We start from the raw sequence: 22,236 nt of genomic DNA on the forward strand, positions 1-22,236 counted from the left end.
ACTGTTTCAAATGCTATACAAAAGTCAAATTGACAAAACTATCCTTATACTAAAGTAACAGGATGTTTGTCTGTGTGTCTGTACCGAAGGATCTCGCTAACCGCTGAACCGATCGGGTTCTCCTTTACAGGGTAGCTTCTCATAGGTCCCGGGAAGGTTTATAACTATTTTTTTGGGGGGTGGGACACCCCCAACCCCCCAAAAAATAAAAAATACCCCCCCCCCAAAAAAATAAAAATAAAAAATTTAAATTTTTTTTAACTAATATTAAAAATGATAGGGGGGCACCCTAGATATACCACACTTTTCTGGGATCTTGCCAAGTCAAGTATCAACTGTTGGGAATATCAAAGGATGACTCCATGCAAAATTTTAGCCGGATCCGGCCAAAACCGGCCGTGAATTTTATAAAAAAACCGGTTTTTTCCGGTTTTTAGGGGGTATCTGTAAATCGATTCAGCTGGAGCAAAACCGGTTGGAGGTACAAAAAATTTTACTTCACATGAAATTTAGCCCATGTAATTGCCTACAAAAATGTACTTCATCATCAACTTGATTGGACAACTCTTTCCCCTCCTAAATGTCCATTAAAATCTCGGAAACGGCAAAAATCGCCAAAAATCACGCCTTCGGCGGCGAATAACGGCTAAACGGTCAGCCGGAGGCGAATGAAACATAAATAAAGAAATGTCCGCCTCAAAAAGTTGTTCCACATCAAAGATTTGCTTTAAGTCTCTAAAACGACTCCTTCCCCTCCTTTAAGGGGAAAAAATGAAAAAACGTGATTTTCAAAAGTATGCCCACTTCGTGGGTGTGGGGGGCACTGAACCTGTCACCCCAGGGTCACCAAATATAAAGTCTAGGCAGCCCACAATGCTGAATTTTCACCAAGTGAAATTCTTGTGTCATTATCTCTTTTGAGAAAAAAGTTATTAATTAATTAAAATTTCAAATTGTGATTTTTTGATGGATTTCTTTGATGAAATGACAGGCCAGTCAATTTTTAGGCCATTTTTTGCGGTTTTTAGGCCGTCACGCCCAAACGGTTTGAGATAATCTTACAGGACCTTTTGCCCAACCTAAGTCTGGTTATTTGTGAGGTCTAGGAAAAAAAATCAGACTTACGCAAAAGATTATAATTAGAATCTTTACACAGAAAAATGGCACGAGGTGAGTGATAGAGGGGGCAAAATGAGCCGACCAGCGATTTTTGACGGCGCGCAGCGACGTCGTGCTTCATCCAATCCGGGATTTTTTTTTTCTTAGACCTCACAAATAACCAGACTTAGGTTGGGCAAAAGGTCCCGTGAGATTATCTCAAACCGTTTGGGCGTGGCGGGCCAAAAAACGCAAAAAATGGCCTAAAAGTTGACCAGCCTGTCATTTCATCAAAGAAATCCATCAAAAAATCAAAATTTGAAATTTTAATTAATTAATAACTTTTTTCTCATAAGAGATAATGACACAAGACTTTCACTTGGTGAAAATTCAGCATTGTGGGCCGCCTAGACTTTATATTTGGTGACCCTGGGGTGACAGGTTCAGTGCCCCCCACACCCACGAAGTGGGCATACTTTTGAAAATCACGTTTTTTCATTTTTTCCCCTTAAAGGAGGGGAAGGAGTCGTTTTAGAGACTTCAAGCATCTCATTGATGTGGAACAACTTTTTAAGGCGGACATTTCTTTATTTATGTTTCATTCGCCTCCGGCTGACCGTTTAGCCGTTATTCGCCGCCGAAGGCGTGATTTTTGGCGATTTTTGCCGTTTCCGAGATTTTAATGGACATTTAGGAGGGGAAAGAGTTGTCCAATCAAGTTGATGATGAAGTACATTTTTGTAGGCAATTACATGGGCTAAATTTCATGTGAAGTAAAATTTTTTGTACCTCCAACCGGTTTTGCTCCAGCTGAATCGATTTACAGATACCCCCTAAAAACCGGAAAAAACCGGTTTTTTATATAATTCACGGCCGGTTTTGGCCGGATCCGGCTCAAATTTTGCATGGAGTCATCCTTTGATATTCCCAACAGTTGATACTTGACTTGGCAAGATCCCAGAAAAGTGTGGTATATCTAGGGCACCCCCCCCCCAAAAAAAAAAAAAAAAAATATTTCCACCCCCCTACATTTTTTTTTTACTTTTATAAAATCTAAAATAAGAAATTGGGTTATTTAATTCGACTCTCCCCTCCTCCTCAAGTGCCCCTAGAGGCCTCTAGGGGCGTAGCCGCTAGTCTTAAATAAAGTTAACAAAAGTTCCACGATTATGATCATTTCTATTTAGATATGTAGAATTGTCTATACTGCTTCTATGTCAGATACATGACATTAATAGTTAGAATAGAGAGATTGCCTTAGCCCATCATAAAAATAGTATGATATATGTTATCTTTGTTGATACCAGCTATCCATAAAGTCTATTGTTTAAGATTAAAGAATAAAGGGGACATGAACAAGGACCCTGTTTGGCTTTTGTATTGGGTCTTTGAAATCTGCTAATAGTGTCGGAAATTAAAACACAGCCAAGTCCTTACAAAAGGCCAAGACAAAGGCTAGCAGACGAAAAGGGTCCCCACCTTTTTGGGCAGGTAGTTTCTTGATTACCATCTATATTAATACATATACTATTGAAACAAAATGTTTCAAAAATTGTAATAAAAGTGCAATATTTATATGAAATAGAAACCTAGACTGAAAAAAAATCTACAATTTTATTATGTTAAATATAGGATTTATCCTAATTCCTATTTCCTTTCATAACTTGTACACACACATGTATTTATGGAGATCACTATCCTTGTTGTGTAGGTTGGCTATATTGTGTCCCCCCTCCCCCCTATATATACCAATTCTTTTGTTTTTATCTGATTGATACCTCTAGGGGCAGTAGGGTCAGACCTTTATAGTAGGCCCTAAGGCACTGATATTCTAAATAATGTCTACTTGATTGCCTGACAAGGCATTCACACTATGCCCACTAATACGTATCTGACATAGCAGCTGTAGGTACATTTTTACCATATTTTAACACTATTGGAATCCCCCCCCACCATCCTTCAAGGAAATTGTCTCTTTATGTTCCTGTCCTGCCTTATATTTAAATATATTATGTGGGAAATATAGCTGTAAATTCATATTATATACAACTACAGGGTACTCTATATTTGAACATATTTGTGGGAAATATAGCTGTAAATTCATATTACATACAACTACAGGGTGTCTACTCTATATTTGAACATATTTGTGGGAAATATAGCTGTAAATTCATATTACATACAACTATAACTACAGGGTGTTTACTCTATATTTAAACATATTATATGGGAAATATAACTGTAAATTCATATTACATACAACTACAGGGTATCTACTCTATATTTGAACATATCACATAGAAAATATAGCTGCAAATTCATATTACATACAACAACAGGGTGTTTACTCTATATTTAAACATATTATATTAGAAAAATAGCAGTAACTTCATATTACTTACAACTACAGGGTGTTTACTCTATATTTAAACATATTATGTGGGAAATATAGCTGTAAATTCATATTACATACAATTACAGGGTGTCTACTCTATACTTTAACATATTATGTGGGAAACATAGATGTAAATTCATATTACATACAACTACAGGGTGTCTACTATATATTTGAACATATTATGTGGGAAATATTGCTGTAAATTCATATTACATACAACTATAGGGTGTCTACTCTATATTTGAACATATTATGTGGGAAATATAGCTGTAAATTCATATTACCTACAACTACAGGGTGTCTACTCTATATTTTAACATATTATGTGGGAAATATAAAGGGTGTGCAAAAAATGCGGACCTTTTTAGAATTTAGATTGCGCGGCTTGTGTTAATAGTAGAAAGATGTTATGCATACCATTAGAATCGCTATGAAGTCTATTTTTTGGAAATATAAAAATGATTCCTGTGCTACGTATAGTTTAGTAGCTATATGGTAAAATTACTCTATATTTGAACATATTATATGGGAAACATAGCTGCAAATTCATGTTACATACAACTTCAGGGTGTCTACTCTATATTTGAACATATTATATGTATATGTGTATAACAGTATTTGTACAATTTTCAACATCTTTGCATATGACCCCACTATTTCAATTTTAGTTTTAAAAAGAATTTTTTTTGTTGGGGGTATTTTTCAATTTTTGGGAGGTTGGGGGTGTCCCACCCCCCAAGAAAATAGTTATGAACCTTCCCGGGACCTATGAGAAGCTACCCTGTAAAGGAGAACCTGATCGGTTCAGCGGTTAGCGATATCCTTTGCTACAAACAAATAGACAGACAGACATCGTTCTACTTTGTATTATAGATATCATTATCCTTGTATGTAAGAGAATTGTCTATATAAAGTTTAATATTTCTCTGTATAGAGCGCCCCTATACAACTTAAGAAAGGAAAAACAGATTCTAGAGACCTTATTTTTATAGTATTTCTATGTCTATAGGGCTGACTTAAATCATAGTAATAAATCTTTTCTATTTTATACATTACTATGCACAGTTAAGACTTCTAGATAAAGGTCAGGCAATCAAAGAGACATTTGTCTGTTTGGTGTTACCTAACCTAATACAGAAAACGTTCCACTTGGTTATCCTAGGTTGTTTTACCACACATTAGATTGTCATTGGCAGCAGCTATGCCCATATTTGTTAATTGACGAGGTAAAGGTTTCGCAATCAAAGATCTGTTAGGTTGTGCAACTAATATGGTACAAATTAAGAATATAAAGGGATAAGATAATGGTTGATAAATTGATGTACATCCCTAATTTTGACACACAAAATTACCCCTTCTGTAGATTAAAATTATTGGTTAAAATGCGCGTCCTAACCCTTAACTTAATAAACCAACAAATTTAGTAAAAGTCCCCAAAGTTGTAAGCCAACGATTAAGAAAAAGTATAAAACTTTGGGGACTAGTGTAATAAGCAGCCCAATGTTCCCTCTCTCTCTATCTGGGTACAAAAAGTTTATACTTTACAAAAATCTCCTTAGAAACCATCATTGCTATACATACGACTTATATTTCACATTTACACGTCTTCCTACAATAGAATGTAATCATTAGATTGCATATAACACTCAGATTTAAGAATCCACTTTTGAAGGACAAAGAAATAAATAGTGAATAGTAAAGGTTGCTAGCTCAAATTAATTTTAATTATTTTTTTACAAACCAAAATTACATACATCTTTATGGTATTTGGTATTTATTAATTTCAATGACATCAATAATGAATAAGATATAATAACATAGATACATATACAATAGTTGATAACATTATTACAAGTTGGAATAAGATAAGAAGAATTTACATTTACTTCAGAAGCAGCTTAAAGTGCCTAATGATAACTGACGTCATACAATAAAAAGGAAGGACCTATGTCAAGCTTCCCTAAAATATAAAACGGTTCATTAGTTATCCAAATCTTAAGCTACAGTCAAAAAACGTACTAATTTAAACCAAACTAGCGGCTTCGCCCCTAGCCTCTAGAGGCTTTGCTCCAAGAGGTATGATTACATCTTTAATTATCTGGAGATCCCCCACTCCACAACTATTTTAATTATTTTTTTTAAAATGGCGTTTTTTTTTGGGGGGGGGGGTGTCCCAACCCCAAGAAAATAGCCTAAAACCACCACAGGACCAGTAGGTATATTCCCTAAAGAGGAGAATCTTCAGGGACAGACAGACAGACGAACAGACAGACATCATTCTACTTTGTATTATAGATGATGAAAAGTCAGCTGTAAATAGGACAAAGCTTGTTTGAGGAAATTGGGCAATTATGCCTAATTGACCATCAAGATAAATATATCTATTGCTGAACCTCTTGCCAGTATATAAGCAATCTAAGTAATTTGTAAAGAATCTATTCTATACTTACTATACATCACAAAATCTTTAGCTAGGGAGAGGACAATTGAGCTTAGATCCACTCATTTTTCCTCAGAATTATAGTAACATATAATTTACAGAATTCCATATTTTATAATTAAATATTTTATGGAGATCTGTGGTGGTATAGGGGATTGATTTATTCTAGATTGTAATAAACCAGTATAAAATTTTTCCATGTCATATTTTTTAAATAAGATCTTAACATTATATAGTTCTAATATTTTGTTATTTAAAAGGGAAGATTTTCGATGTGTAGGATTTGTACTTCTGTCTGAACTCTATATGATTAATCAGAAATTTTTTAAAAATCACTTTAAAAGGTTCATTTTAGAAACAAGCGGCTCTTACATCCTTGTTAAGGAGGGTAGTAAAATAGCCTAACACTATCCAAAGACTTAATTAAAATATAAAACAACTCCAAACAATCTTGGGACCTATGTGAAGCTTCCCTAAAATGAATAAATCAATTAAGGTCCTACCTTAAATAATTAGATTGTTAAATCATAATTTAACTTTCTGAATTAAAATTTTTTTTCAAAATATTAATTCAGATTATAGGCAACAAATTATAAGAAATTTAGGTAAACCAAAACACACCAACCCCCCCCCCCCCCCCCTCCTTTTATGTTTAGTTCATTTCAAATAAAGTTATTTCTGTGCTCGACTATGGACTTTGAGAGAATCCACCAGTAATTAGCTTATTTGGGGTTAAGATTAATTTAACCTCCAGTGACCTTTTCCTCGTTTTTTCCGCACTGCTTATTTCTTTCTTTTCTTTCAAAATACTGCAGGGAGGGAAAGACATTGGATTGTATATTTATAAAGTACCCAAAGTTTTAAAAATGAGCTCTTCAATTCCTTACCTTCAAACTAGCAGTGTCCAAACGTTTAAACCAAAAATCTTACATAGAAAACAATTTTGGATGTACATAAATTTATCATTTATTGTCCTATCCCTTAAGATCCCTGAAATTCTGGGATTATTTTTTTCCCAGTATTTTGTCCATAACTTCTTCTCTTTCTTATAAAGATTCTATGAATTATAAATTCATAGAACTCACCTTTTGGTAGAATAGCTTATTTTGCCAGTAGAAAACCACAAAACCTAAATCCTTTTGAATTAACAAAGCTCATTGTCCGATTAATCAATGAATGTACCCCTCCCATTTTAAAAAACAACTTTTTATATGATAAAATTATCCTATTCGTTTGATTTTTAGAATAATGATACAATGTTGTAAGCAAATCATCTATATTGTATGAATGTCCTTAAACAATATCCTTTATTTACTTACAAATTTGTTTAGACTTATACATTTCTGCTTTTCTAGTTCTGACTATCTACAAGTATTAATGTTCGTTTGTTCTATCGTCCTAACGTTTTAAAGCTTCGCTTTTATGGGTGTTTTCTTCCTTAATTAATTTATATTTTTTACTGATTCCTAACCTACTTATGAATATTAATGTCATTGGTTCAAGAATCTTTAGGGCTATCCTAAATTTAATCAACCTGAGCTGGATCTTTAAATCATTTTAGTGGTGAGCCAGATCGGGATGAGCCGAATTTCAGCCAATCACAGCGCGGCATTTCATAAAATGCTGTGCTCTCATTGGTGGAAAGTTGGCTCACCCCGATCTGGCTCACCACTAAAATGATTTAAAGATCCAGCTCTGATAAAACATTATATACTCATATTTTTAAAAGTAACTAAAAGAATGGGTAAAAAAATGAACCTTGACTGACAAGTAAATGTATTTTTAACAAGTTTTCCTCTGTGCAGAAAGTTACAAATCTGAGCTGGATCTTTAAATCATTTTAGTGGTGAGCCAGATCAGGGTGAGCCAACTTTCCACCAATGAGAGCACAGCATTTTATGAAATGCCGCGCTGTGATTAGCTGAAATTCTACTCACCCCGATCTGGCTCACTACTAAAAGGATTTAAAGATCCACCTCATATCTTATCATAAACTAAAGGAAGGGAGTTGGGGTGATAACCTCCTACATATTTACATTTTTACAAGGAGGTACATTGGACTATAAATTACATCAGTACCCAAAGTTTTAGATCCACGTTATCTAATTAAACATATTTTTTATTTGGGCATAAAAATTAAACATAGTCATAAAATAAAAAAAAATTAGCCTATACCCTTTTTAACCAAGTTTAATGAAGGGGTAATTTTGTTTATCATCATTGGGGATTAATACTTATTTATCATTCATTGCCTTATCCCTTAAGATTGTTGCTTTTTTGAGAAAAGATGTTTCTCCTTTTTTTTTGGGGGGGGGGGAGGGGCGGTGAAGAGGGGCAAGACAAAAAACTGAAAAAATATTAATAAATTATAATAATTATGAATTATGAAGAAAAGAACTAATTCAATATTGTTATAAGTACTTTATAACAATAAAATATTTTTTTTTAATTCTAAGAAATGTGTATTTCACAGGAATAGATAGAATAATTATCCTTATACTAAAGTAACAGGATGTTTGTCTGTCTGTCTGTCTGTGTGTACCGAAGGATCTCGCTAACCGCTGAACCGATCGGGTTCTCCTTAACAGGGTAGATTCTCATATGTCCTAGGAAGGTTTTTAACTATTTTGGGGGGGGGGGGTACTACCACCCTCCCAAAAGAAATGACAAAAAAAAGGAAAATTTTCTTAAAATCTGGGAGACTTCAACGTCAAATAAGGTGGTATCGTACATAAAAAATTAACTTTAACAAACCAAAACATTTAAAGTGCCACTAGAGGCCTCTAGGGGCGTAGCCGCTAGTTTTATATAAAGAAGTAAGTTTAATTGTTTTATCCATCAAGATCCCATTAGAGAAGCTACACATTTTTTTCTTAAGAGAAATATTAGGATGGTTTAAGTCTAATTTTCTGCCCAATCACTCCCCTTTCAATAAGGAAGACAGAAAATTGAGGGAAGATTAATTTATCATCTATTGTCTTCTCTCTGTATCCTAGGTTAGGGAGGGAGGGGACATTGGGCTGTTTATTACACTAGTCCCGAAAGTTTTATATAAACATTTCTTATTCTTTGGCTTATCAACTTTGGGGAAGTTCCTTGTATTTTGATTGGTTGATACATTAAGTATAGTGTCCAAAAGTTTCCACCACTAATTGTAAGTGTTTATATAAGCGACACCATTGTTTGATTTTCAATTACCCAATAGGAAATTTGCACAAGACGGTTGCGATGGGGAGATACTGTTAATTAACCCTTTATCCCACTAGAGTTTTACTCTAATATCTACAGAAGTGGTAATTTTGTATTTTATCATTAGGAATGCACATTAATAAATTGGCCATTGTCTTATCCCTTTAGATCCCTGTATCCTAGGTAGTTCCATTCTTTACTTGATGAGCTATTGTTCATTCAATCTCAGTCTCATGGTTATACAGAGTACTTTCATATATTATACTCAAGGATATAAAGGTTTAATTAATGTAGATCCCCAATCATAATATACAAAATAACCTTTAATAAAATAAATAAATAATAGCGCACGATTAGTGGTTGAAACGTTTGAACACTCAACTAAATGAACCAACCATTCAAAATTCATTAAGGTCCCCAAAGTTGTTAATAAGAAACGAAAAACATTATTACATTAGTCTCCAAAATTTTATAATAACATTTTTTTAATTCGATGGCTGAATACCTTAGGGGACTTGTATTTATTTTCATTGGTTTGTTCAATAAGTCCAGTGTCTAAACGTTTCAACCAATGTTTCAAAATAAATTGACGAATGTAATAGAAAATTATTTACACACATTCTTTGGGGATTTAATATATTCAATTATAAATGTAAGGTTGTTTATAATATGTTTAGCTTTGCTGCCCTTTTAGATACTTTAAAACAGTTTTACTATAACAAAACATTTTCTTCCATTAGCTTTCTATAAAATAAAAAAGAATATTTTTTTTGCAATAATTCGTAAAATTGAGTGCAAGCATCCAGTCAAATGCGCTTATTAGGGCAAACTGTACTTAATGTGTATCAAATGCATAGTATAATTAAAAGCATATTCAAGAACAGTTTGACCTAATAAGCGCATTTGACTGGAAGCTTGCATCCAAAATGACGCATTTATAGAAACTAGTAAAGTTTACATGTGTCCAACATCTGTCCTGTCTTTACAACAAAAAGACAAGAAAATTACATTTATTTTTATCTGATCATTAGATCGATTCTTTTATAAGGCAGAGAGAAAGGGGACAATGGGCTATTTATTTTAATAGTCCCCAAAGTTTTATAATAATGTTTTCTTATTCGTTAGCTTAACAACTTTGGGTACTTTGTGAATTTTGATTGGTTGGTTCATTATAATGGAAAGTTCAAACGTTTCAACTACTTATTTTAATCTACAGAGGGATAATTTTGTGTAATATCATTGGGAATGTACATCTAAATTTCGGCCATTGTCTTATCCCTTTGATTCCTGATTACAAGGTGTTGTAGGGGATAAATAGATGTAATATATTTATAAACACTGTAGATAAAAATTTAATCATGTAACTAAAATATACCAAATATACTTAAGGAGCTTGCTTAAAAATCAGATATTAAATTAAATTAGTTTTACTTTAATTTTTTTTAAATTGTTGCTATATTTGTTAAAATTTAATTATATTACTGTTGTAAGCTGAATTTGCTGCAATTGTTATAAATATATTGTCTCTTATTAAGCATACCTCATTAAGAGACAGCAAAAAATGACACCAAAAACATGACGTCATAAAATAAATTTGACCTATGGTAAAATTTATACTCGCCTCTAATTGGTTACTTTATCGTATGACTTCATTTTTGGAGCCATTTTGCACTGTCACCTTCATCAATTACCTCATAACCAAGAGGAGCCAAAGCCAAATGTCTCCTTTTCTGTCCAAACACCAAGGGTATTAGGTTAAGCAACACCCATCAAATAGCACGACATTTGTCTGAGAAGTCCCAACTGTGTATGGTAATGCGATGCACCTAAGGCATTCCCCCTACTCTAATTACTAATGTCGCTCACATGACATAGTAGCAGGAACCATTTTTCACGTCTTTAATTATGGCGCAGTGTTAAGTCGAGATTCGAAACTATCAACAGCCACGGTCGCGGGTTTTTGATTAAGTAATCTATAATACAAAGTAGAATGATGTCTATCCGTCCGTCTGTCTGTCTGTCTGTCCGTCCGTAACTTAAGATCTCAGTAACCACTGAACTGATGTGATTCTACTTTTCAGGGATTATACTGGTCCTATGGTGTTTTTAGGCTATTTTTATTAGGGGTTCGAAATTAGTGGTTGAAGCTCTAATTTAAAAAAAAAAAAAAAATTTAAGCCACTAGTGCAATTAAAGTAATTAAAACAATTGAACACCAGAAAAATAGAGGAATCTAGCTTTGAAGTGAAAATGACAATTTTTTTCCCACAAAAAAAACAAAAAAAGTTTCCAAAATAGAAGGCTTCCTTCTTTATTTCAATCTAAAATAATATATTTCCTTGTAGATTATAATGATGACAAATGACATGGATATTGTATTATAATATTATACAGATTACAAGGTTAGATGGAACACAGAGAGAGGGGACAATGGGATGATTATTACACTAGTTCCCAAAGTTTTATGATAACGTTTTCTTATAACAACTTTGGGGACTTCAGTAAATTTGATTGGTTGGTTGATTAAGTTGATGAACCGCTAATTTTAATCTATAGAAGGGATAATTTAGTGTATCATCATTGGAGATGTCTAACAATTTATGGCCATTATCTTATCCCCTTAGATCCCTTGGTTATTCTTATATAAAAGAGACAGGATGTCTGTCAGTTTCTGTGTTTGTTAAGATCTTGTTAACATCGATGTAAATAGTTAGAGTAGGGTAGTGTTTTGACTTAAAACAGGCCCAACTCATTCAATCAAAGAGTTGGTAGTCTGAAGGGCGTTTGACCGTATATATTGCACACCATTAAGCATGATAAGGTTTAGAGATACACCAAATTAAATTCTCGTGGCAAACTACATGAATCAATTACCTCATACGGGCGGAAATGCTGTCCATGACACTCAAAGACCAGATCCAACAACCCAGGATAACTAAGTGGAGCAAAATGTCTCCTTTTCTGTTAAAACACTCGGGATATTAGGTTACCATCAGACAACCAACACTTTGATTGCACGACCTTTGTCTGAGAAGTTCTAACTGTGCATGGTAATGAGTTTCGATGTTTTGGGCCAAGGCATTACCCCTACTCTAACCATTAAAGACCCGCACCTGACCTAGTAGCAGTAGTGACCATTTTAAAAGTCTTTAGTTATGTTGCGGTGTTAAGCTAAGATTCGAACCTATCGCCTCCCCGATGACAAATGATATGTCGATAAAATACCAACACAAAAGTGAAACAGTGTAATTGTAAAAGTTTAGATAGGCTTGTAAGAAATAAAGTTCTAATGTCTACTTTTATCAGGAATAGAAATTAGATAAATAGATTGGAAATTCTATATGATGAAATATCTGGACTACTGTCCGTTTGTTTGTATGAAATATGTAATACTATAAGATCTAGCAAACAGCTTCTTTACAATTTTTAGGAAAAAAACATAGGCCCTGGCAAGTTTTAAGCTATTTATTTGAGGGGATACATAACGTCAACCACCCTTTAGAGATAAAATAGATGGAGGAAGCAACCATTAGAAGCTGGGAGTCGACTTAATCACTGCTTGACATGGATCTAAGGGATAAGACATTAATTTCAAGATCAATAATGATGCACAAAAGTACCCTTTTTGTAGATTACAATTAGTGGTTAAACGTTAGGACACTCAACTTAATGAAAGACCCAAAGTTGTTAAGCCTACAAATAAGGAAACGTTATTATAAAACTTTATGGAATATTATAATAAACAGCTCAATGTCCCTCCTTCCCTGCAGACAGACACACAGACAAAGATAAAGTTGCTTTGCTCTGACTCAACATATAACTTATCCTTAAGTGTCTGACTTTTACACAGTTTCTATATGTTGTAAGAAAGTGGGAGGAAAGTTGTTTTTAGTCTACTAATATAGATATCCTACCATTACCCAGTTTAACTTTTAGACTTTTATTATGTCAACATTTGGCTGTAGTCATATGATTAAGTCATAAATGTGTCAACCATAACCAATTTTATTTAATATCTCATAGAGAACATTAATTATTTAATGAAAAATAACAGTATGTAACAATATGCAAGAAGGGAGGAACATTTGGCTGTAAAATGCACTGCACTGGTACCCAAAGTTTTATATTCACGTTTTATTTTGTTTGTTGGCTCAAAAACTTTGGGTACTTTATTGAATTTCGATTAGTTGGTTTTAAACTTGTGGTTTCCAATCTTTTAAACCAGTAATTTTAATCTGCATAAGTGGTAATTTTGTTTACAAACATGGGTATGAATAATAATGTATCGTCATTTGTCTTATCCCTTAAGATCCCTAATAGTAAATCAACAATTGGTCTACTTTTGATAAACAATCGACATCAACATGTTGATAAGCAATTTAGATGGTTTATGTTAAGTCGACAGTAAATAAAAAAGTGGTCATTGCTAGTACATAATTGACATGACCTTATTGATCAATGATTATAAAATTTGGACTGTTTTTGCTAATTTGAACTAACCAATCAGTATTAAATAAGAGTACCCAATATTTTTAAGCAAACAAATGAGAAAGATCTAAAAGGATATGACAATGGACAATAAATTGATGTACATTATAATACTCATAAACTAATAGATTAAGTAGCTGGACAAAGTGTCAAAAAAATCAGCCATGTGACGTCATAAAAATGAGGGAGATGAGAGGAGAAGTGGGAAAGAAAACATCTAAAAAAGAGATGGATAATCCCTCATTTTTATGACGTAACAAGGCTGATTTTTTTAAGACACTTTGTCCAGCTACATAGATTAAAATTATTGGTTGTGATCTTTGGACCAATAACGAGGTAAGACAACGGCCGATAAATTGATGTACTTCCCCTGTGATGGTACACAAAATTAACCCCTTCTGTAGATTAAAATTAGTGGTTAAAACGTTTGAACACTCAAGTTAATGAAAAAAACAATCAAAATTCAATTCAAAAGTCCCTAAAGTTTTTAAGCCAACGAATAAAAAGTGTTATTATAAAACATTGGGAACTAGTGTATTAAACAGCCAATTGTTCTCTCTCTCTCTCCTTCTCTGTAAAGTTAAAGAGGAAGGAATATGACAATACCAGTTAAATCAATAATTATTAAATTTCCCCAAATGTTTTTATCTTCTAGATGCAGGATTTAACGGCTCAAAATGGGAAGAAGATTAATTTAACTTTCATTGTCCTATCCTAGTATCCCTGTGAAGAGTTAAACTTTAATAAGTTTATCTCACTTGTGTTCTAAAGAATAGTTTATATGAATATTTGGTAAGATTGTTCCATACCCCCCCCCCCCCCGCCCCACCTTCACACTTCCTTCTAGGAATTATGAATATATGAATGAATGAATATATATTTTCGAATCTACATTTAATAAGATTACAATTTTATAAAAATTTATAATTTATATTACATGCAGACCATGGTAAACACCCTCCTATGATATGCTTCAATCAATGGAGTCTTACAGTTGACCAGTTTCGAATTTACAGGGCTACAGTTTAAAGTGCTTTAAAGCTACACCAAGCTTAAGAAAACCAGCAGGTTTCCTATGAGATGAGAAAAGGAAGGCTGATATAAACCTACTATTGCTGATATGATTATATACTTATATACTTATATGATTTTATACTAGCGGCTACGCCCCTAGAAGACTTTAGGGGCACCTAAGAATAAGATTTAAAAAGAAAAATATTTATTTTTGGGGGAGGGGGTAATTTTTATTGGGAGGGTGGTAGTACCCTTCCCCAAAATATCTATAACCCTTCATAGGACCTATGAGAAGCAACACTATTAATGAGAATAATGTTAGTTTAGCGGTAAGAGAGATCGTTCGATACAGACAGCTAAACAGACAAATAGACATTCATTTACTTTATATTTAGTAAGAATTATATTTACATAATATTAAATGCCTCTAGGGGCATATCCGCTTGTTAATAATACTAGAGAAGCTACGCAACTAAAAATGTAAGCAAAAGGCCTTCATCATTTATTGATGAATAACTTGAAAACTTGAAATATTTATGTTCACAACTTCAAATACATTGTATGGAAAGGATAGAGCATTGGCAGATTTATTAATCTACATCCCAATATTTCTTAAAAATATTTATAAGTATCCTATTATATAAAGAATTAAGGTATTTTTGTCAACTACTGAACCGATTGAGTTCTCCCTTTAAGGAAAGCGTCACAAACATTATTGGTTTTAGGCTATTTTATTTTTAGATTTATGTCTAGGGATGGGAATTGCATTTTTATTCCAGGGACTATTTTACCTACCTTTTACTTTAAAATAACTGTAAAAAAAATACTAAGAAATCACGAAACCTCGTAGACAAATATACTTTTGGACGAACGGACAAAGCCTAATTATAGAGCAGCTGTGCTACTAAAAATTGTACCAATGCGTAACAAATTTTGGATTGCGTAGTGTTTTTCTGGCTCAAAACCGGCACATTCAATTTATACCCCTCCCCTAATTTATAGTCTTTTATAAAAGCGAAGCTTTTCTATAATTGGGATCGGTCCGTTCGTCCGTCCGTGACGGATGGCTAGTTTTGTTAATTAAGGCACGTTGGAATTGTCCTATTGATTTCAAAATTTGCTTGGTGATCCCTGTAGTAGTTAGGTACAATTTAGAAAGCGTAGCAACTCTATAATCGTTACAAGAATGCTGGTACGTCCATTTTCAACATGTTCAATTTTTCACTTTTTAACAACAAATTTTTATATGATCTAATTATACAATTGATCTGATTTTTGGTACACTGATTCCTGGGACAACAAAGTACAATATTATAAGCGAAGCAACTCTATAGTCAAGTCTTAAAAATGTAAATATTTCCTAAAACATTATCTTGCATAAAGTAATTTATCAACAAATTTACTTTAAATTTTGCTTCTACTCTTATACATTCATATTCTGATTATTCAGTTCTGACACTATACAACCGTTTCAGAGCTTCGCTTTTATGGATGTTGTCATCCTTATTTATATTCTTTTTTTTTAGATGAAAGAGACCAGGCCAAATTTGAAGACAGATAGTTTAGAAAAATCCCCCAAATCTGGCAGAAAGGAACAACTAGAAAAATGCGCCGATAAAACTGGAAATGAGACTGTTATTAAACGAGGTATTTTTTACGTTTTAGTACCCAAAGTAGAACTTTGGGTACCCGTGGATAAATTTTAATTGAGTTTATTAAGTTTCCACAAATAGTTTTAATCTACTGAAGGGGTTATTATGTCTATCATCATTGGGATCGTACATTGATTCATCACATACTGTCTTATCCCTGATATAAATAGACCTGCAATCGGATTAGCCGTTTTAGAGATTATTATAGTCACTAAAAAATACGTTCCTTGAGGTGGGGTGTGGGCCGAAGGGGAACTTGGTTCAACGGTTAGTGATAGTTTTACAAACAGACACACAGACAACTCACAAGGATCTATAAGGATCGTTAATGGAGTAGCTACAATAAACACTGGTAGCTTTTTTTTGCTACTCTGGATCTTGAACAAAATAGCCTCGAAAAAATTAGCTTATATATGAAGAAAAATAGATTCAACTTTTACTAACGATCATACCCGCAGCGCTCCGCCACTAGCCATATAAGTTTACCTAACCTAACCAAAAAATTGTAATTAATTATAAAAAATCTCCCAAAAGCTTTTTGAAAAATCCACTAAATTCTAAAAACATATTATACAACAATTATCCCTGTTTAAGGTGACGTATACACAACAAGAACGACGCATTGCAACGTGATCCGAAGCTGTGTGATAATGCACGCACATCACTCCAGCCAAGTCACCAGTGGACAGACAAACAAACAACAAGGTAATGTTTCTACCAGGGATCTAAAGGGATAAGACAATGACCGATAAATTGATGTTAACTCCAATGATGATACACAAAATTACCTCTTCTGTGTATTAAAATTATTCGTTGAAACGTTCAAACACACAAATCAATTAACTAACCAATCCAAATTTAATGAAGTCCCCAAATTAACGAATAAGGAAACGTTATTAAAAAACTCTGGGGACACGTGTAATCGACAGCCCATTGTCTTCTCTTTCTCTGAATGCTTCTACAGTATCGTAGCAACTCTTCAAGTAGTAAGTGTTAGTTTGTTTGTTTTATCTTAAGTAGTAAGGCCCTTGATTTCCTTCAGACGACAGTATTTTTAGTAAAGCAATAAATTTACATACATAAATATTTAGTAAATGTATTGTAGAAATAATGAATAGTCAAACATATGAAAGCGTCATAATTTGATTAGGATTACAGTATATTTTTTTCCCGCGTGTTTATATGCTCAAAATCAAGTAAATGAAAGACATACTTACAAAACTATGAAACCCCTCGCTATATTATTATTATTAATTAATATTCCAGATATGGTTGGTATGCCAGAAAGCGGGAGCAGGATGCAGTCACCTACACTCCAGGTTCACCAGACCCTGGCTAATGATCCCACCAAGGAAATTGTGAAGTGGAAATAACCCATTAATGTTAAATCACACCCCCCCCCCCCCCTGAAACATAACATAACATAAAAACACTCATGAATATCAGGACGATAAATTAATGTACATCCCCAATTATGGTAAATAAATTTACTCTCTCTATGTATTAAAACTATTGGTTGAGAAGAATGGACTCTTTTAGTAAGAATCAACCAATCAAGGTTTTTCCCTATCTGTCTCAGCTGTATTTTATGAGTTTTATTGTGCAATTTTTTTCGAAATATTTCGCTTGATTACTCATACAGGTTAGATAAGTAGATGTCTTCAGCTGGCTCAATTTTGATCTATGTATCTACATCGAAATTTGAGGTATTATCAGGAAGGGAGGGTATGATGGGCTGTTTGTTACAGTAGTCCCCAAAGTTTTTTATTTGTTGGCTCATCAACTTTGGGGACTTTCAATGAACTTTGAGTGTTCACACGTTTCAACCACTAATTTTAATCTACAGAAGTGGTAATTTTGTGTATAATTATTGGAGATGTATATTAATTTATCGGCCATTGTCTTATCCCTTTAGATCCCTACCATTAACAGCATGTCTTCATACTTATGTTGCTACAATAACTATATTAATTATTGACAATGAAGGGGGGGGGGGGTGAATGATTTGATGGGGGTTCACCATTCCTCAATTGGAAAATTATCAGGAATATGAAACAAACAATGCTGTACGCTTACACCATCAGTGCTCCATAGGTAAAAATATTTATTCCTGTTTGGATCCGAAACCGATTAATATCTGCTGAGCTGGATCTTTAAATCATTTTAGTGGTGAGCCAGATTGGGGTGAGCCAACTTTCCAACAATAAGAGCAAAGCATTTTATGAAATGCCGCGCTGTGATTTGATGAAATTCGGCTCACCCGATCTGGCTCACCACTAAAATGATTTAATGGTCCAGCTCTGAATTAGAAACGGTTCTAAAATACTAAAATCATTTATAGCATCGTATTACAGACAATTGTCCACGATTATAAAATAATACAAAAATCATTTTAATAACCGCGGAAAACTGTCTGTAATATGACGCAATAAATAACTATTATTAACATACAAGGACAATTATCCCCATAAGTACGCGTAGCCAATAGCATTTTAATTTTTAAAAGCAGAATATAGAGCTCTTAGTTAACGTTGACTTTGAAAAGTTTATGTTTGTATGCTCTTAACAGAAAGTTCAAGTTGATTCCAAAAACACTGATGATAGCTTAAATCAAATGACCTTTCTAATAAAAAATGATAGTCAAAGGCCGTCCTTAATTTATTGAAAATACCTGCCAAAACTAAAAATATCCTTTTGTTATTTTATATAAAGTTAGCATGTTATTGCTGCGCTACTTATTCACATAATTGTCCTTGTTGTAGAATACGCCAACGCATTGGAAGATAAAATTGAGGAAACTAAATTGAATGGAGAAAATTCGACAGACACCGTTGGGTGGCCAGTTACAACAGGTATACAGATATTGTATTATGCTAGATAATATTTTCTTGTCACACTCATTTTCGCTGGTCAAAAACATGCCATAATATAAAAAAAACGAATTACATTTTTGTTGCCTTTGTCTCTATCAAAGAAATTAATTTATTATTACTTGGATCATACACCAGATTATCATGTATTTACTAAAAAGTGAAACTTATATCTGGCTAAAATAACGCTACCCCCCATCCAACCCCTTTACCACATACCCTCCCCTCGTCCTGGATGAACGAACTGAACAGTAAGTGATGTCCATGTTAGCAACATAAATTGAGGACAATTTTACCCCTTTCTTTATATCCAAGTAATTTCTTCATCACAAACTAAAAAATAATTTATACTATCATCTAACTTTTTCATAATTTAATATAGCAATTAACAAATGATCACAGAAGTGTCATTGGGGATGTAAACAATTTATCGTCAATTGTCTTAACCCTTAAGATTCTTGATATATATCCAAGATATATTGCGCCCCTTCTTAGAGTTAAAATATGGGAGGGAGAGGTCAATGGCAGTTTAACTATTTGTTTTCTTTTAAATTAAATAGCTTCCAAAAGCAGAATCCTTATCCCTTTAGGAACAACGAATTCAGAAGAGACTATCCATACAAATGAACAAAGTTGTAGTACAAGCCAAGAACAAATACAAATCAAAGGTTGTTATCCAAATTTACAGTAAAAACATTATAAGTACAGTTGGGGAGTTGAATCCATTTTTATAGAAGCAGAAATATAATCTATGATTACGGTTTTGACCTTCTAAAAAAGTAATCTACCATTCCACTTTCCCCTATCTTGGTGATGATATCATCAACGCCGATATGATTTTTGTAATCTACCATCTCAATTTTGCCTCTCTTGGTGATGATATTATCAATGCCAATACAATTTTTGAAATGTACCATTCCATTTTAAAGATATGTAAATATAAATGTACCATTCCAGTTTCGACTCTATTGAAAGTGGAGTGGTACATTTCAAAAATCGTATCACCAAAAGAGGGGAAAGTAGAATTATAGATTACGTTTTTAGAGGGTCAAAACCGTAATAATAGATTATATTTCTGCTTCTATAAAAATGGATTCAACTCCCCAACTTAAGTAGCTTAGCCGAAATAGTTTTAGATGTACGGACAAAGTGATTTAAATCAATAATATACTTTTCTTATTGTTTACTATATATGTTATGCTTATTGATTTTGGTTACTTAACAAAAATTATCAGCAGACAATCTAAAAAAGCAGCCGAGAAAATCAAATTTACCCGTTGGCGCTACAGACTGCCTAACAGACAGACAACGCGAAATAAAGAGTAGCCTTGCTGTTTAAATTGTTGATAATCTACATTTAGGTTTCGTGGAGGATAGACAAAAGGACAGACAGACACAAAAACTTATATAGTAGCTTCGCTACTGACAAAGATATCCAATTCTATAAAATAGTAAGATTTTTTTGTTTTAAGCGTAAGATCTCTATAACCACTGAACCGATTTGGTTCTCTTTTTTAGGCAAGCTTTACATAGGTTCAGTTAGGGTATTAGGGTAATTTACTTTCAGTTTTAAGTTTGGGATGGTTTTAAGCTATAATTCTAGCTCCCCTTTGCAACCTCGAATACAAAGCCCCTAAAACCTTTGCCGCTAATATCTAAAAAGATATTTAGATTTTGATAACAATGGTCCAAATCTAAGGTGTATGTAACTGTTATTGTTATCATACATGCCAGTGTGTACAATGTAGCCAACGAATGGATCAACAAAAACAAAAAGAAAATATTGAAATTACTCAAGGCATGCCATATTTGCTAAGGATTTATAGCAACGAATTTTTTGCGCAAAAAATGGAGATATTCTTGTATACAGCGCACAGGAACCTAATAATGCCGCGCAACGCAATGTGTTTTTTTTTAGAAAAGATCAATGAATGCTTATTTTAGAGTTAAGTTTATTTACTTCGACATATCATTTCTTAAAGACATAGACGTAATGTCATTGCCAGTAAACAGGTACAACTAATTATCATGTACATTTATCATATCTAGTCATGGGTAGAATTAACATAGTTGGTTAGTTGCTGCTCCCTAAGTAAATATAAACTAACTGTAGGTTGCCAAATTGAAGAAAAATTAACAGCAACAACACAACAGGGATGCCAGAATAGAAAATGTAGAGAACAAAACCAATCTCAGGGACTGGAATTGGAATGAAAAAAAAAAATATTTTAAATGTAATTTTAAAGGTTTAATATAGAAATTTAAATAGGGGGGGGGGGGAGGAAAGGTATTAAAAAAGAAATAACACCCAAGATCATTTTAGGATAGAGATAAATGGGCAACCCCCTCCCAAAGAAAATTTTCTATAGATTTTTAAAATTCAAAGTGGCAATTTTATTCTTTCTTGCATAACCCGATCCCTATACTTCATAAAAATATTTCAGTAGTTGATTAAAGGGCACCCTCTCACCAAAAAAAAAACAAAAATAAAAAAATTCCAGCCTTATTTAATCTGATTTCCTGTTTATCAACAGAGTGGCCAAATTGTAAAACCTGCAGCACAACCAAGTGTAGACCAGGGTTGTCAACAATCTGTTTCCAACTATTATTCTTCCTCCAGCTGTGAAAGATTGAGAAAATCTAGCAGTCATAATGGATATCAGGAATGGTCATTTGATTTTAATTAAGAATAGCCTTAAACCTGCCTAGAAGGAATACAAAATATACTAGTAAATCTATCAGCTTAGCATTTTCCAAGATATTATTGGACAACATACAAACACATACATATACTTACATATAAAAGTAATCATAAGGGAAAATCGTTAGTTCGAAAGTTTGGAACAATCCAATCAAATGTCAATAAAAATACCCAAAACTTTTAAGCCAACGAATAAGATAACGTAGTCATAAAACGCTGGGAACCTGTGTAATTGTATGGTCTAATATACCTTCCTCCCTGCAAAATAGAACACCAAGCTTTCTGAAAAAATACATGTACTCAAAAACCCTCAAATCCCTCCCCCAAACAAATTTTTTATACCCTTATATTTTTTTGAATTAAATTTGATTACTTCCCCTACCCGA

At 33.3% G+C, this 22,236-nt stretch overlaps 1 protein-coding gene across 1 annotated transcript in view; it reads left to right on the forward strand.

The window, feature by feature from the left end:
• The window catches only part of LOC145304102 (uncharacterized), a 35,397-nt gene extending 13,499 nt beyond the window's left edge, over positions 1-21,898 (forward strand). Inside the window, exons 2-10 of the mRNA XM_080145864.1 lie at positions 16,154-16,274; positions 16,874-16,984; positions 17,546-17,629; positions 18,323-18,373; positions 19,042-19,131; positions 19,740-19,817; positions 20,849-20,947; positions 21,263-21,342; positions 21,681-21,898. Of these exons, the coding sequence (XP_080001990.1) occupies positions 16,154-16,274; positions 16,874-16,984; positions 17,546-17,629; positions 18,323-18,373; positions 19,042-19,131; positions 19,740-19,817; positions 20,849-20,947; positions 21,263-21,342; positions 21,681-21,836 (870 nt within the window). The 3' untranslated portion in view covers positions 21,837-21,898. The remainder of the gene's footprint in view (positions 1-16,153; positions 16,275-16,873; positions 16,985-17,545; positions 17,630-18,322; positions 18,374-19,041; positions 19,132-19,739; positions 19,818-20,848; positions 20,948-21,262; positions 21,343-21,680) is intronic.
• The last annotated feature ends 338 nt before the right edge of the window (positions 21,899-22,236 follow it).

This window comes from Acartia tonsa, chromosome 13 (genome assembly GCF_053477335.1).
Source record: "Acartia tonsa isolate MP-2025a chromosome 13, ASM5347733v1, whole genome shotgun sequence".
NCBI classification, from domain to species: domain Eukaryota; kingdom Metazoa; phylum Arthropoda; class Copepoda; order Calanoida; family Acartiidae; genus Acartia; species Acartia tonsa.